The sequence below is a fragment of the Medicago truncatula genome, chromosome 7 (genome assembly GCF_003473485.1).
Source record: "Medicago truncatula cultivar Jemalong A17 chromosome 7, MtrunA17r5.0-ANR, whole genome shotgun sequence".
NCBI classification, from domain to species: Eukaryota; Viridiplantae; Streptophyta; class Magnoliopsida; order Fabales; family Fabaceae; genus Medicago; species Medicago truncatula.
The window spans coordinates 54,279,345-54,296,539 of record NC_053048.1 but is presented as its reverse complement, the minus strand read 5'-3'; the positions used below and the strand labels follow the sequence as shown (position 1 = coordinate 54,296,539).

At 33.7% G+C, this 17,195-nt stretch overlaps 3 protein-coding genes across 3 annotated transcripts; 1 reads left to right on the top strand and 2 right to left on the bottom strand.

The window, feature by feature from the left end:
- The first annotated feature begins 457 nt into the window (after positions 1–457).
- On the top strand, positions 458–3,220 carry LOC112416751 (zinc finger MYM-type protein 1-like). Its single transcript, XM_024771127.2, has 2 exons — positions 458–492; positions 640–3,220. The coding sequence occupies exon 2, from the start codon at positions 737–739 to the stop codon at positions 3,218–3,220; it is 2,484 nt and encodes an 827-aa protein (XP_024626895.1). The 5' UTR covers positions 458–492; positions 640–736.
- Positions 3,221–5,351: 2,131 nt separating this feature from the next.
- LOC11435992 (benzyl alcohol O-benzoyltransferase) lies at positions 5,352–7,371 on the bottom strand. The gene is made up of 2 exons (XM_003626334.3): positions 6,874–7,371; positions 5,352–6,362 (listed from the first exon to the last, which is right to left on the bottom strand). Exons 1-2 carry the CDS (start codon positions 7,315–7,317, stop codon positions 5,418–5,420), a joined length of 1,389 nt encoding a protein of 462 aa, XP_003626382.1. The 5' UTR covers positions 7,318–7,371; the 3' UTR covers positions 5,352–5,417.
- Positions 7,372–14,036: 6,665 nt separating this feature from the next.
- On the bottom strand, positions 14,037–14,740 carry LOC112416750 (protein MAIN-LIKE 2-like). The gene is made up of 2 exons (XM_024771126.1): positions 14,588–14,740; positions 14,037–14,504 (listed from the first exon to the last, which is right to left on the bottom strand). Exons 1-2 carry the CDS (start codon positions 14,738–14,740, stop codon positions 14,037–14,039), a joined length of 621 nt encoding a protein of 206 aa, XP_024626894.1.
- Between the last annotated feature and the right edge of the window lie 2,455 nt (positions 14,741–17,195).

Below are 17,195 nucleotides of genomic sequence, written 5' to 3'. Positions count from 1 at the left end.
AAATTTTTGGGGGCCCATATATTTTTTTTATATGTAAGGTCCTATTGTAAGTATTATATAGAGCTGAAAGCGAGAATTTGACAAGCTGTTAACACTACTTCAGTGGTTGAGCGTTATGTGCAAGACCGCTTGGCCAAGGGTTCAACTCCTGCTGGGCGTTTTTCTTACATTTTTTTTCCTTTACAGTTCTTCTTTACCGTGGGGCCCAATATATTTTAATTTTAATCATTTTTTTTGCTCAAACTAATTCCTTTTGTTTAATTAAAAATGAAAACCCTTCAGTTCCTCAACACAGACCTTTTGTTGAATTAGAAGTTAGAAACTCATAAACTCATAAACCACCACACCCACCCATATCCTCAATTCCTCACCTCAGACCTGCCTCCGCCAGCCAATCGCTGCCGCCGCTTCTCCTACAGCCAATCGCCGCCGCCGCTTCTCATCCAACCAATCGCCGCTGCTTCTCTCCTTCTTTCCACCGCCACCAAAAAGGTAAAAACTAAAACCCTTTTTATTTTTTATTGAATTTTCTTTGTTAAATTCATGGAATTTGAATGTTATTAGGTATTATGTTTACTTTTATCTTTGTTTGGAAATTGGAATTGGAAAACACTAATGAGCAGAGCATTGAAATTCCAGGTTTTTTTTTGGAGAACAACAAGCTATTGAACTTGGACAGAAGCATTGCTGACTGATCATAAGCTAACAAAACAGTGAGAAATTCCAGGTTTTTACTATGCCTCCTAAAAAGTATGAATCTGGATGTGAAAAGCGTAAGAGAAAGAAAAGAATTGAAAAGTTAATTCAATCTCAAAAAGGAGCTCTTAATAAGTTTTTGATAAAAGAACCGCAACAAATTCCTATTGAAAATGAAAATGTTGATAATGTTGATGTTGGAGTTCTTGAAAATGTGGTTACTGTTCAAGATATTGAGAATGAAAGTGTTGATCCGGAAAATAGAGATGATGTGCCCATTGTTGATGATGTTAATTTGAATAATTTCCTTGATATATTTGATCCAAGAAATTGGGATGCTCTTGATTCTAAAATGATTGACTTATTAGCTATGAATGGTCCTAAAAGAGATTTGTCCGTTGTAAAGGGTCCTAGAGATAAACTGTCTAGACGTTTTACGGCTAATTTGTATACTAGAGTTTTACCAAATGGAGAGAAGTGTGATAGAGATTGGCTTGTTTATTCCAAAGAGCTTGATAGAGTATTTTGTTTTTGTTGTAAAGTTTATAAAAGATGGGTTGGTAATGGTCAATTAACAAATGAGGGTTTTAGTGATTGGTCACATGTTAGTGAAAGACTTAGAGAGCATGAGACAAGCATGGAACATGTTAAGAACATGACTACTTGGTATGAGTTGCGTCAAAGGATGCAGAAGAATCAAATTATTGATAAAACATCTCAAAGACTACTCCAGAAAGAAAAGGATCATTGGATAAATGTTTTGAAAAGAATTATTTCAATAGTGAAATTCCTTGCTAAATATAATTTGGCCTTTCGTGGTTCTAAGGAGAAATTGTACGAAAGTAGCAATGGTAATTTTTTGGGCTTAATTGAAATGTTAGCTGAATTTGACCCAATTGTCCAAGAACATGTTAGACGTATTACACATGATGATCTCCACTTTCATTATCTTGGGCATAACATCCAAAACGAGTTAATACTCTTGCTTTCTTCTGGAATTAAAACTGAAATCATTAGAAGAATCAAACAAGCAAAGTATTTCTCAGTGATACTTGATTGTACGCCTGATGTTAGTCACCAAGAGCAAATGTCTTTGATAATAAGATATGTGGATGTTTCTTCAAATTCTGTAAGCATTGAGGAATCTTTTTTAGGATTTTTGAATGTTAATGATACAACTGGTCAAGGGCTTTTTGATGTTTTACAAAATGAATTGAAAAATCTTAATCTTGACATATTTGATGCGCGAGGACAAGGTTATGATAATGGGTCAAATATGAAAGGAAAACATCAAGGTGTACAAAAGAAATTTTTAGACATTAATTCGAGAGCCTTTTATACTCCTTGTGGTTGCCACAGTCTTAATTTGGCATTGTGTGATATGGCTAACTCTTGTACCAAAGCTAAAGATTTCTTTGGAGTTGTTCAACGCATTTATACAATTTTTGCCAATTCTATTAAGAGATGGCAAATTCTAAAAGATAATGTAAAAGGGTTGACTCCAAAATCACTCTCATCCACTCGGTGGGAAAGTCATGTAGAGAGTGTCAAAGCTATAAGGGCTCAAATGTCAGATTTTAGAGAAGCTTTACTTGAAGTATCAGAAAAGGATCCTGATTCTAAATTATGTTCTGAAGCTAAGTCCTTAGCAACAAATGAGCTTGGTGATTTTGAGTTTTTGATGGCTATAATTATTTGGTTTGAAATTTTATCGGCAATTAATTCGGTTAGCAAGCTTTTACAATCAAAGGCTATGTTTATTGATGTTGCTCTTGAAAAAATAAAGGGGTTGATTTATTTTTTTGAGGGATATAGAGATAATGGTTTTCATAATGCATTGGCTAATGCTACGGAAATCGCTATTGAATTGAATATCGACCCAACATTTCCTCAAAAACGTATAATTCGAAGAAAGAGACATTTTGATGAGGATTTGAATACCCCATCAGTTGAGCTATCTGGAGAGGAAGCTTTTAGGATTAATTATTTTAATTGCCTTGTTGATCAAGCTGTTGTTTCTCTTAATAAGAGATTTGAGCAATACAAAGAGTATGAAACTATTTTTGGTTTCTTGTTTACTTCTCACAAGTTACAATCGTTGGACAATGCAACTTTGAAGTCTTGTTGTAGTCATTTTGAGCAGGTGTTGAAACATAATGAGGAATCTGATATTGATGGGAATGCATTATATGTGGAGTTGCAGTTACTAAGACAAATGTTGCCTGGAGAAAAAAAAGGACCTGTTGATATATTAAGATTCTTGACTGACATGGATTGTTTTCCTAATACAATCATTGCATATAGAATTTTATTGACTATTCCTGTGACAGTTGCTTCAGCAGAAAGAAGTTTTTCAAAATTGAAGTTGTTGAAGTCTTACTTGCGATCTACCATGTCACAAGAAAGACTTAATGGATTAGCATTGATAGCAATTGAGAATGATATTTTGGAGAAAATACAATATGAAGACTTGGTTGATGAATTTGCTTCAAAAAATGCTGCAAGAGTGGCTCGTTTTAAGTAGCCAGAAGAATGATAGTAGCTTAAAGTTGTATTTTGATGTTAGTGATTTGAACATAAAGTAGCTTAAAGTTGTATCCAGGGGCCAATTTATAAGATTAAAACGGGGCCAACGAATTGTTTAAGACGGCCCTGCCGGTACAACAAACCCTTAAATTTATAGTTAAATTAGTTGTTTTTTGAAAAAGAAAAAATATATTTTTTTATCATTTGTAATTATAATGATTAAATCTTAGGCTTAATTGCACTTTTGGCCCTATATCTTTTCAAAAGTTGTGATTTTGACCCCTAACTAATTAAAATACAACAGCCCCCTATGTATTGGATCTTTGGCATTTTTGGCCCCCAAAGTCAATTTTGACTTGGTCAACGAACACGTGGACTTTTTTATTATTTAAAAATAATTTTTTTATTTTTGTAATTAAAAAAATATTTTTTTAATTATTTAAAAAAGTATATTTTTTAATTAAAAAAATATTTATTTATTTTAAATTGTCACATCAGCAAAGACCAAGTCAAAATTGGCCTTGAGGGCCAAAACTGCCAAAGATCCAATACATATGGGCTGTTTTGTATTTTAATTAGTTAGGGGGCCAAAATTGCAACTTTTGAAAAGATAGAGGGCCAAAAATGCAATTAAGCCTAAATCTTATTCACCAAAAACGTCAACGAAATAAAATTAATTTTTTTTGAATTTTTATCGCTCATATTAGAGAATTTTGATTATTTTATACGATAATATGTAAAAATGTCTACTAAAATTCTTATAAACAATGAATGACGTGTTTTTCTTATGAAATGATATTTTTTAAAATATAAATGCCAATAAATAAATATTTATTTTATAAAATTGATCGTTAATTTATAGACTTAGAAAACAAAAGTAACGGTAAACCTCAATTTAGAAGTGTAGCGTAGAAGTTCCTAGAGAAATGTTGTCCAAATAGAAAGCTAAAAACAAGTGCCCTATCAAATTTCTTCCTAACCACAAATCAAGGAAGCGGTGGGGCATACTTTAAGGAAAATACAGACCAAATACTTTCGTGAAAATTCTAAGGACAATATATCTCGGGATACATAGCATAGCAATTTCCTCAAAAAAAAGGTCTCACATACCATACAAGTGAATTTTTCATAGGCATAAAAACATTTTCCACTCTAATGTTTTTAGCTTAGCATATTCCTCACTAATCAACGTTCTCTTCTCTCTTATTCAATTTGATATCAAATTTATTGAGAGGCAAACTTACACTGTGTGGGCCCGATAAAATGTGTTTCAGCTCTAGTCTCCCCTCCTCCATTGCTGCATGTGTAGTGAAATGTTAATCTCTAATTCATCTCATATTAACGGTAAAATTTACGTGGGTCTCACCACTTTCTTTGTGTGATATATTTTTAGAGTGAATTTAGTTCAATAAAAGAGTGAGCCTTTTCGGAGAGTATTCAATAAAATCTGAATCAATTGGAGACACGCTCTGCTAGAGTTCTAGCATGAGCACCGCCCACTAAAATCGTAACACGATCCAACATCTGCCACCGATGTATTGTTGATATTCAATTTGCTTTTTCCTGTTTCCGATTGTGATTGGTTTGTTTTGTGTTGGTTTCCCATATCAATTGCAATTGCCATATTCATTGCTTGTTCCCATAACATGTTGCAATTGGTCTCTTCTCACACACGTATGCAATTTGGTGCAATACGTAAAGGGAATTCAAGTACGTGAGTATTGGAAGAAGCAAACCTTATTTGAAATTGCAAGTGCAATCGGTACACTACACCTCTAACATTATACACTCCCACGCAAAATAGAGTTTTTTTTGGGTCACTGTGTATTTATTTTAGTAGATATGGATTTATCACGACACATTTTTTTATGAAATTATGGTAGTAAGAGATGGATTTTCCTTAAACTTGGAGGTGGTCTACGAATGGTTACTGGATTTTTGTTCACATTGCAAAATCATTGAACACAAGCTATTGCAAAATCCTTAAACTTGCATATTTTAAATTATGACAATAACAAATGAGAAAAGATTAGTGGACAACCAATCCACCCTATCCACACCGCAAATAAGAAAATAGACCTTGCTTTTCATATTTATTTATTTTAAAACACCATCCTTTTTTTTACAATTTTATTTAACTTGACTCACTCACACTGAATCATTTATATATCAATCGGAACATCACAAGCTACAAACTATAAGGTAGACAAGATGAAACTAGGACCACTCATTGTAGGATAATTTTGGTTACCAAGCATATCATCTAACTCCTTAACAAACCTCTTCATATCTTCAGGAGGCAAGCAAATTGGTAATATTAACCCTTCTTCTCCTTTTGCATTCTTATGCGTGACAAGAAAGGTTCCCCCAAGAAAAGATCCAATTCCACCTTTTGCTGCTCCACCATACACAGCTTCACCCCATCCGAAATTCACTTCTGAGAACTTAGCACGAGTCCAATCTGACACCATACATGTTCTTCCCTTTGTAAATAAACATCGTTCCTTAATAACCATAAAATCTGCCAATGAGTGCATGTACTTCTCTGTAACTTGAGCTTTTGCTTTTCTTATCAACTCCACTGCATAACCTAATTGGTTTCCACAAAGCTCCTTTGCGGTGGTGACTGCCGCCGAGAAAGCAATACAGTTGCCATAATATCCAATGAGCGACGAACGGTTATTAGCACTAAACCTCGAGCGTGCATTAACGATGCACATCATTCGCACATCTTCATCTGGTTCTACCTGCAATGCTTTTGTGCGGCAGCACCAATAACATGCAGTGATAAGATCGTATGCAGTGCACCGAGAAAGGTGAAGTGGAACCAAGCGACGAATCGCAGCTATGTGAGCGGATGTGAAGAAGAAAGATTGATGGACTACAATAGTAGTATCTTCTTCCTTGATGTACGTATTTGGCGGAAGTATTTGTTCATATTCACGATGGTTGCAAGTAATGTATGGAGGGTCTCTTGCCATTAGAATCTCCCTATTCCATACAGGTTGAATGGAAGGTTGATTTGCTCCTCGAGCTATTTCTGCCCATGCAGACACGAATTGTCTTAAACCAGATCCATCACCCATTGTATGGTTCAAACTCAAGGCCAATATGAAACCACCACACTTGAGACGTGTAACCTGTCATTTTAATTCTAATTATCATGTGTGTAACCTAAAGATGTATGTATGTTACTATGTTATAAACTACTAAAAAAAAAAATCAAATCAATGGCATTAGTCTTTTTAGGCAGTTCTATTTAGCTCCTGTTAGTTTTAACTGTGAATGCAAGCTTAAGGTACGTTTTCACTAAAGTTACAAAATGTACCTTCTTCAATTTCACATTAAATATGCATCTGGACGCGAGAAATGCAAATCTACGGTTACTACAAACAAGCTATTGGCCTTTGAAGTTATTGGGTGTTTGTAATATGAATAATGAAGGGTCCACCATTGGACCAGATCAATATTAGAAAGCTCGAAAATTATCATGTATTAACTTGACGGAATCATTCCATCTCATTATAATCATTTTGGAATTTCGCTAGAAATTAAATTTTCAAAGTCACATACTTAAGAGACCTATAAAATTTCAAGGATGTTTGTTTTTATCAATAAACTTCAAGGATGTGAGAATTATTATAATAAGACCTGTATAAGTCGGATGGGACGGTCAATAATATATTCTGAGCCTGGAACATCACATAGAATTTCTTGGAAGCAAGGAAATGGAGGTTGCAGAGCATCACCAAATTGATCAAGTGTTATATCAGCTTCAGCTTCAATGAACATGACACCCTCCCCGGTGCAATCCACCATCAACTTGCGCCCAGCACCCTCCCTAATCCTTCCTGCACCTGGATAGTAATAAACAAGTGTTCGTGAGAGTGCATGTTTAAGAACCTTAACAGGGTCTTTCTCTTTCATTGAAGGTTCATGACGAAAGACAAATATGACAGGAAGATTGAAACGAAGGCCTTCTTGATCATCAATGTCAGAGAGGAGTTTAACTTCATGAGGAGTGGGTGCAGCTGGAAGTACCAACTCTGGTTGGGACCTCCGCACTGTGAACAATAATGGTGATGAAGAAGTCATGTTAAAACAAAGAAAGAAAGAGGGATGCAACCAAATAAAATGAAGAAGTGTTGAGTTTTGTTTGAGTGATAAATACAGCTATGGATTGCACTTATTTATAACCACGTACGTACAAACTAGAGACGATACAGGAATTTTGAAAAGTCATGGAGGCAAATATCATATACTAAAAAAAACAATATAAAATATATCAATGTGTGTGTATATATTTTTTTTGACAGGATCAATGTGTGTGTAAATCATTAAATAAAAACTTTAATTTTATAAAAAAGACATTCTTATAAGTTACTATTTCTATCTCATATTAGGTGCCTAATTTGAATTTTACAATATTAAAGAAATGATTAATAATCCCGTGAGCTTAACTCAGTTGGCAGAGATATTGCATATTATCTGCAGGAGCCGGGGTTCGAACCCCGGACACTTCACAATTAAATTGTGTGAGCTCTAGCCACTAGGCTACTTGACAAAAAAAAATGATTAATAATATTGACTTCATTGGTAAAATATATTTCATTTACTAAAACACTCTTATTAATTATAGTTAATAGAGTATTTATAGATGATTGCACGAAATAAATAAGGGTATGTTAGTGAAAAAAATAATAAATGTTGTATTGCTATTGTAAAATAGACAAATAATCTGAGACAAGAAAAATTAGAAAAGAGGACGGTGAAGCCTAGATTACCCTCTCTTGTTTACGGGTATTACTATTTACCCTTTCAAGATATCAACCAATCAAAATATAATATACAAATGTAACATTAAATGTCAAATAAATGAGTCAATTTTTCAATAAAAAAAATCAATTTTAATAAGGTAACTTTTAATTTTAATTTAATTATATTTAGGTATACAATCTTAATTAATTTACACTATAGGTCTTGTAACAATTAAAATTTCACATCAAATTCAACGCATCATATACGTTCATAAATTTTGTTACATTCCAAAACCTAGAACACACATAACGTGCAATTTCTTCTTCATTTTTCTTCCCATCTTGTTTCTTCAATTCTCTCGTTCCAGAATTGTCGCCGTTTCCAATTATCGTGAGAATCGTTGTCGTCCGTTTGATTCCAGACATCGTGAGATCGCCATTGTTTCCAAAAGCTATATCCACGAATTAATGCTCACCTTATGAAATTCAAGTTTGTATTAGCATTATTTATTATTTATTTATTTCACTTTGTCTTCTCTTCCATAGCTTTAACCGACCTCACACCGCGGTCACAATCTCAACAAATGTTCATTTCGGCACACAAAATTCACCAGGAACAGAAACAACATAAGAACACAATATAATGATTTGAATAAAACAAATTCCAAAAGTAAATTGAATAATCAATATTGTCCCAAAAATAAAATTAATAATCAACGCATTGAAGATCCATTTATCTTAATCAAACGCAAAATATGTGTGATAAAATACAATTTTATATAATCTCAAACAACTCAATCAAACACAAAACCCAAATAAAAATGGAAGCATCATTGGAATTCATGCCAAAGTTGAAAGTCACCACAGTCACATTATAAGTGTGAAATGGTTGCAATCAAGTCACGATAGTAGTGAGAAAGAAACGAAAATGAAAAATCAAATCAAGAAGAAAAATCAAGTCACGATACCTGATGTGATTATGGAAACAACACCGATTCTCACAATGTCTGAAATCAAAAGGACGACAACGATTCTCACGATAATTGGAAACGACAGCAATTATGGAAGGAGAGAATTGAACAATCAAGATAGGAAGAAATTGCACGTTATGTGTGTTCTAGGTTTTGGAATGGAACAAATTTTATGAACGTGTGTGGGGTGTGTTTGGTAAAAATAAGATATAAGCTAGCTGAAAGCTGAAAAACTAGCTTATAGCTGATATCTTATAACTAATAGCTTATAGCTGAAAAGATGGTTTATTAAAATTGAAGTGTTTAGTAAAATTAGTTGTTGAAGTGGCTGATAAGTATAAGATGACATAAAATGACATATATATATATATATATATATATATAGACATTTTTTCTAACGTATTTGTTTTTTAATATTTTAATTTATGGTTAACTATGTTTTGGATCCCGTAAATATTCAAACTTTTGGTTTTAGTCTCCAATAAGATTTCCCGACAATTTTGATCTCTGATTTTCATTTTTTTGTACAAAAGAGGGCAAAAGCTCATTGATCTCTACTTTTATGAATCCAAAAAATAAGAGGAACGTGGAAAAAAATGTAAGCAATAATATATAAAATTTTACAACATACCGTAGGCTAGTTATAGTTAAATATAAAGCATTTCTTTTAAGAAATATATATAAAGCGTTCATTAAAAAATAAAACAAAGCATGACAGTTTTTTTTCAAAGGAAAAAATGTGACGGTTGTTTTATTAAAAAACAAGCTATGAACTTGGCCGTTATTTTTTAAGCCATGAACATGTTGTTTTATTAAAAAATAATTAATTTAAATTAATAGGGTTAAAATTGGAAGAAAATATAAAAAAATTACCAACTATAAGCTCAAAAGCTACTTGAAATAGCTTTTCAAAAAACGCTATAAGCTAGTGAGAAAAGCTTTTTTCCAAACACATCTTATTATGACTCTGTTTTGTAAAAAGAAGCTATAATAGTTGATAGCTGAAAATGTAGCTTATAGCTGATGACTGATAGCTTATAGTTGAAAAGTTCGTTTATTAAAAATAATGTGTTCGGTAAAATTAGTTGCTGATAAGTATAAAATGACATAAAAGGACATGTTTATTTATTTATTTTTTATAAAATATATACATAAAAAATTTACTTAATTTATTTCTTTTTAATTATTTAAATTTATTTCAAATTACTTTCATCTCCAAAATGATAAATGTGTTTTATGAATTCAATTAACATTTTTTTTACTAAACATTTGCTTCACTATTTATTGTATATTTTATTTAAAATTAAAATTATATTATATGAATTAAGAGCAAGGTAATAAGAAAAATGTAGAAAAACTACAACATGAGATAATAAGAAAAATACACCAAGGTAATAACGTGGTTGCACCAATATATAAAAAGTGGGTAGTTATTATTTATTTATTTTTACTAAAAGTGGGTAGTTATATATGATTGTGGGTAGTTTTTTTTTATTAAAAATATAATAAAATTAAATTAATGAGGTTAGGATTGGAAGAGAATATAAAAAGTTATAAGTTCGAAGTTCAAAAAGCTACTTGAAATAGCTTTTCACAAAATGTTATAAGCTAATCCAACAAGCTATAAGGTAGCTTATTCGTGTTACCAAACACATTCATGATGGGTAGAATTTGATGTGAAATTTTAATTGTTACAATCTCTATATTGTAAATTAATTAAGATTGTATACCTAAATATAATTAAATAAAAATTAAAAGTTACCTTATTAAAATTGATTTTTTTATAGAAAAAATTGACTCATTTATTTGACATATAATATTACATTTGTATATCACATTTTGATTGGTTGATATCTTGAAGGGGTAAATACCCCCTAAACAAGAGAGGGTAATGTAGAAAAAACCAAAGAGGACACATATTGTGAGAAAGAGGGAGTATAACTAAGGGAAAAAATGAGTTGTTGTCCTCGTGAGCATAACTCTATGTAAAATGTCAACCGTCTCTGATGCTAGGAAGTCGAAAATGTCAAAAACAAATTTATAAAAGCATGAGGATTGTGAGAACATGTTTTCTCATATTTGACTATTTTACTTATAGAGAGAGAGAGAGAGAGAGTAATGTGTATTTTCTTCTTAGTATCAGAATCTATTAATAGTGTCGGGAAGGGAAGGGTCACTAGAGTTTTTTTTACGACCGCGAAGGTTCAATAATAGATGAGGATGAATATTACATTTTTTTTTCTCATAGGTAAACTTAATGCATTTTATTCATAATTAAAGAGTACACAATGGGTGGTACATCATAGAAAATATGGAGACTAGTGTGGGATTAAGATACTCTAACAATATTATAAGCAAATTTATTAATTTGTCTTCTAATAAACGACGTTGCAAAGTCAGAATTACTAGTCAATGGATGAATTACATATTTATCACTTAAGTTTTCTTATAAAAAAAAAACACAAATGAATTGAAAAACAATCACAAATTCATTCAAAATACTTGATAAACCACGGAAAATCAATTTCTATTCATGTTTTATTCATTCAAATTGATAAAGTTCATTAATATAATACATATTTGCTAAAGGCTAAATTGCATTTTTTGTCCCTTAACTATTTAGGTAGTATTGCTTTGGTCTCTTAATTAAAATTTAATTTATTTTGGTCCCTTAACTTTTCTCGTTACACATTTTGGTCATTTCCGTTAGTTTTAATTCAAAAACGTTATGTTTTCTTCTTCTTTTTTTGGAATTTTTTTGGGATTCTTGTTGTTGAAGGTTGATGGAGATGATATGAAGATGAAAAAGAGGAGAAGAAGATGAAGAAAATTTAACGTTTTTGATTAAAACTAACGGAAAGGACCAAAATGTGTAACGGGGGAGAAGTTAAGGGACCAAAATAAATCGAATTTTAATTAAGGGACCAAATTTGCTAAAGGCTAAATTGCATTTTTGGTCCCTTAACTATTTAGGTAGTATCACTTTGGTCCTTTAATTAAAATTCGATTTATTTTGGTCCCTTAACTTCTCTCCGTTACATATTTTGGTCATTTCCGTTAGTTTTAATTCAAAAATGTTAGGTTTTCTTCTTCTTTTTTTGGGATTCTTGTTGTTGAATGTTGATGGAGATGATATAAAGATGAAAAAGAGGAGAAGAAGATGAAGAAAATCTAACGTTTTTGAATTAAAACTAACGGAAAGGACCAAAATATGTAATGGGGAGAAGTTAAGGGACCAAAATAAATTGAATTTTAATTAAGGGACCAAAATGATACTACCTAAATAATTAAGGGACAAAAATGCAAGTGCAAATTTAATTATATTCTATATGAGCACTTATCATATAAAATGTTTATGATATAACGTACAAATTAAATTAGTTATCCAAATAGAATGATTCAACCCACTTGCAAAAATGAAGAGGTGGTTATACTTATTTTTGTGTCACCTAATGCAAATTTGTTTTCAAAGAGTAAAGTGACAGTTGAAAATCTAGAAGTCCTAGCTCAACTGGCAAATGCCGAAATTGCAAGGCCGGACGTCATGACCCGGGTTCGAACCTGGGATCTCTTAGTTGTGTGTGAGTTTATTTTCAGTGGATTACCACTTCATCTAAGACCAAAAAAAAAAAGTGACAGTTGAAAAAATTATTTATTTTTTTGGTGTGAACCCTCCATATTTTAGAAGTAGAGTTTTGATAATTTGTAATTCGGTTAAGAGTTAAGTAAAGTTTAGTAAAAAATTGTTCTATCAATAAATCGAATTCATGAAATCTTAAACAATTCATCATTTGTTATAGTTTTATTAATCACTTGAGCTTCATTGTTTGGTTAGTTGAATGACATAGTTAAGCCAAGCTATTCTTCATACATTTGTGCAACAATTATCACATGTAGCCGCCTCTTTCTCAATGTTTTTTTAGTCCTCTTTTTCATACTCAATATCACCTAACTATTTTGTGCATATAGGACCCATAAGTGGTACAATCACAATATTGGATTGATATACTCGTGCCCTTGGAACATGCATTTGTTTGTTAGACCAAGTAAACCATCGTACAATTTGAGTAGACCTTGATGAGACCTGTTTTCCTTTTAAGAACACATGTTTTGGCCCAATCACGATTCAAATATGAATTATTTAAAGACTAATATTTTTCCTACCTTATATCTTTCCTCGCGCGTTCTATTTTTTTTCAAAATACCCCTAGTCCGGATTATATAATCCGGAACCATTCCGGAATATATAATCCGGAATATTTTGTGGTTTTTGGCACTTCATCATGCTGATGGACGAAGATGTAAGTTATGAATAGATGGATCCGAATTATACAATCCGAACAATTTAGAGAATTTTCAGATTATAAAATCCGAAAGGTATAAGTCACCGCGGTGAAAGTCAACAAAAGGGGTGGTGAATGATGGTTCTGGATTATATAATCCGGAATCTCATAAATCTGTCCGAAATTTATAATCCGGAATGCATCAGTACAGAGGCAGAAGCCATCTGTTTTTGCTGAGCCTCTATTTTGGCGCATTTTGCTTGCTTCCAAACAAACATATCATGCTGCTGACATGTTCTAACAGTAAATCAAAGTTATAATCATCAACAAAATATAATTTTGCAAACATAACATTGATCAAACGTAATTAAAAATGATCTATACATTAAAAATTATCCAAATGTTACATCACTAAAAATTATACAAGATGTTCAAACATTAAAAGTAAATAAAATACAATCAATCTCTAATAACTACACCCCCCATCACCTTTACCACCTCTGCCACCACCCCCTGCCACCACCTCTGCCACCCTCAGTAGCTCCCCGGCGACGGTAAACTTTCTCATCATGCACCTATTTCAAAGCATCCTTCAAATGCTGCCATTCCTCAGTCTCTTTCGGCACGAGACCACTTCTCATCACAGCATAGATGTGGTCTCTGATGCGGCTCATCCTTTCGCTAAGCTGTAGGTACGCAAGGTCTCCATCCTCCTGAGCAGCTTGCGCATCAAGGATCTCACGCTCTGGTGGCCTCGGCACCGGTAACGGCATATCATGAAGAACCATACGTGGATGGGAATGTCAATAAAACCATTCGATATATCCATCTTTTGCCTCCACACCATGAACTGCAGGCTCTCCCAACTGCTGAGGTGTCAACGCATAATCAAGTGCATGGCGAAAGCGATTTGTGATCTCCGCCAAATTAACATCAACAGCTGCACTCTCAACCGGATGTCTTGGTATGGTCTGAACCCACCCAAACTGACGAAGCACCCTCTCCGGCAAATATCTCACCATGTGCTCTCCGAATCTCAGCCATTCAGAGTAAAGGCTGACCCGCTCAAACTGATGTGCTTGACGGTGCTCTCCATATGGGGCCATGACAACCCTCGTCAAATCTAGCGCATCGAGATAGTTTATGTAGTGGTCCATTGTGCCTAAACCAGACAATGGTAAAAAAAGCATCGCGCGTGGATATTGATTTTCTACATACTTTTCCCAGACATCCTTGCTTCCCATACCTGGGAAGTGATGAAACACCCAAGCCTGCACCAAAGACAACCACATATAAAAATACAAACCATATACACTTACATTTTAAATAATAAAACATAGTTTTTAATTTATACCTGCAACAAAGTCAGGTATCCTGCCACCTGACTGCAATTCCAACGTGCAGCATTGTTGAGCTCCTTATACAAGTGAGCTAGTGTCATAGCTCCCCATGAAAAACCAGAAACAAGATCGAGGTCTCTAAAGTACTTCAGGTACACAACATCCATAGCCCACTGGCTCTTGTTAGTGAAGATCGTGATCCCCACCAAGTACAGCAAATATATGCAGACAGCCTGGTCCGGCAACCTCTCCACCTCCTAAGTCACACCATACTCTGCCGCCAAATCCCTCTGCTCCTTCAAACGCTCCTTGAAGATCTCCTCCAAGTAGCCAAATCGGCAATGTGCACCTTTGTTCATTTTGACCCCTCTACGAGCATCAAACGTACTAGACCCCAAGTACGTCTCGATAAATTCCACCATCTCGCCCCGTGATATGGACCCGTGGGACAAGAGCATGTCGTTAATGGGGATATGCAGCAAAGAGGCCACATCGTCAAGTGTGACTGTCATCTCCACAAATGGAAGGTGGAAGCTGGAAGTCTCCTCGTGCCACCTCTCCACAAAGGCACAAATCAGACTATGGTCAATCATGTTGTAGCTGGTGTCCTGGAGCCAACCAAGGCTGGTGCCCTGCAATTTGTTCTCCCACCACCGTGCAGCCATGATAGGTCTGGTGTCATTATCATGCATCGCTTCTATCTTCTTTTCGTTGTTGATGCATTTTAATTTTCCACGCCACTGCAAATAATTAAAATTAATAAAGTGAGTTTAAACTCATGGCTTCACAAACAGATTTAACATTACATAAACACGCAGTTTCACAAATATCAACATCATTTTCACACAGATTAACATTAATTAAGTGAGTTTAACATTAAAAAATACCTCGCCATCACCAGCCTTCCTGGCCACGTGCACATGGTACTTCCAAAGCATGCTAGTCTCGTGTGGGCCACCGGGATAGTCATCGTGTGGCTCAGGGTCCACCACTTTTTCCTTCTTCTTTCGCCTTTGTCGTAGCTCAACATCTTCCATTTCCTCGTCTATAGCATGCAACTCCTCCTCAAGCTCCTGTTCCTCCATGTGCTGCAAGCCCATATCAGGCTGCTCTTGCTGCAAGTCCATGTACTCTTGCTGCTCCGGCCGATCCTCGACATCAGGCTCGACATCAGCACGGCGTCCTCTAGCACCCCGACGCCTCGGAGGAACACCACCTTCATCCTCCAGTTGTTGCCTACGCGCTCTCCTACGGGAAGCATGTCCTGCCTCCCTTACGCGCCGAGTATTAGATGTTGAACCTTCTGTAACATTCAAATTACGGTAATCAAACAACACAAAACAGAAGCAAAAAAACGTTCTGCGGATTTCGAACTCCGAAAATTAACAATCTAGTCCGGAAAAACAAATCTGGATTGCATCCAACCAGAATTCCAAAAAAAAAAAACTACCAAATTAACCATGCAAATGTAAAGAAAACGAACTTACCTTCCATGATGTTTGACAAGGGTTGAAACGCGGTGCTTTTGAGCAACAAAACTCCAAATTTGGACAAGATTTGTGTTGTTCGAATTTTGGTATAATGTAGAGAGAGAGTGAATGGTGAAAGTGAAACTGTAGAAATGGGGGGTGAAGTTCCGTTTATACTTCGCAGTTGTCCGGATTTTATTACCGGAACACGCATTCATGTTCCAGATTTTATAATCTGAAAGGCATTTTCGTAATTTGCATAGGGTGTGCAAGAAGGCCATAGGATGGAAAAGGTAATAGTCTTATTTAAACAATCCACGAGGGTTTACTCCACAAGACTTGGTATCTATTAATTGTATATGAATATGATATTATATGATTAGGATGTGTTTGTTTTAAATTTATCAAATTTATTCTTTGGAATATAAAATGTGAATTTTATTCAAAAGTATTTAGAAAAAAAGATGTTTGGTCAACATTATAATACTCCTAGACCTTAAAAATAGGGATTATAATAGATAGTTTACACATGAATTTATTCTCATATTCATGGGAACTTTATTCTCACCCTTTTCTTTTAAAAAAAATTCAATTCCTAAGAACATTTTATACCTGAGAATAAAATTCAGTAAACTTGTAACAAACATAGAAATATATATTTCTATATCATTTTATTTCTAAGAATCTACAAATATAATTTGAAACAAACGCACCCATAATAACATTGAATGTCTCAAATAAACATTTCATTTATCTACGGGTCCTACAAATATTTAATATTAAAAAATCAAATATAATGATATAGAGTTATTAACTATTACTCCAAACTACTCTATCTTTTTTTTTTTGTGTGTCTGTGTATATATATATATATATATATATATATATATATCATCTATCATTTCAAGATAGATGAAAAATGTAATGATAAATGAAATTTAGTTTAAAAATAAATGAAAACAGTGAACGTTATTCAAAGCTACTCTATGTAAGTAATTATCTTGATGACACAAACAACATATTAAATTTTCATGTGAAATAGTAAACTTTTGTCTAACACACTTTTCCTAGGAGTGAATACGCTTGTTCATCCTTGAATTTAGTTCAATCAATCAAATTCATCCTCTAATTAGTCAAAGTAGCTTAATAGTCC

Bases quoted from the DNA above. Each gene is read 5' to 3' on its own strand.
- LOC112416751 (XM_024771127.2), top strand. From the start codon at position 737: ATGCCTCCTAAAAAGTATGAATCTGGATGTGAAAAGCGTAAGAGAAAG.
- LOC11435992 (XM_003626334.3), bottom strand. From the start codon at position 7,317: ATGACTTCTTCATCACCATTATTGTTCACAGTGCGGAGGTCCCAACCA. The intron at 6,363-6,873 runs GTCTTATTATAA...TTAAAATGACAG, and splicing joins GTCCCATCCGACTTATACAG to GTTACACGTCTCAAGTGTGG.
- LOC112416750 (XM_024771126.1), bottom strand. From the start codon at position 14,740: ATGGATGTTGTGTACCTGAAGTACTTTAGAGACCTCGATCTTGTTTCT. The intron at 14,505-14,587 runs GTATAAATTAAA...TCTTTGGTGCAG, and splicing joins GATACCTGACTTTGTTGCAG to GCTTGGGTGTTTCATCACTT.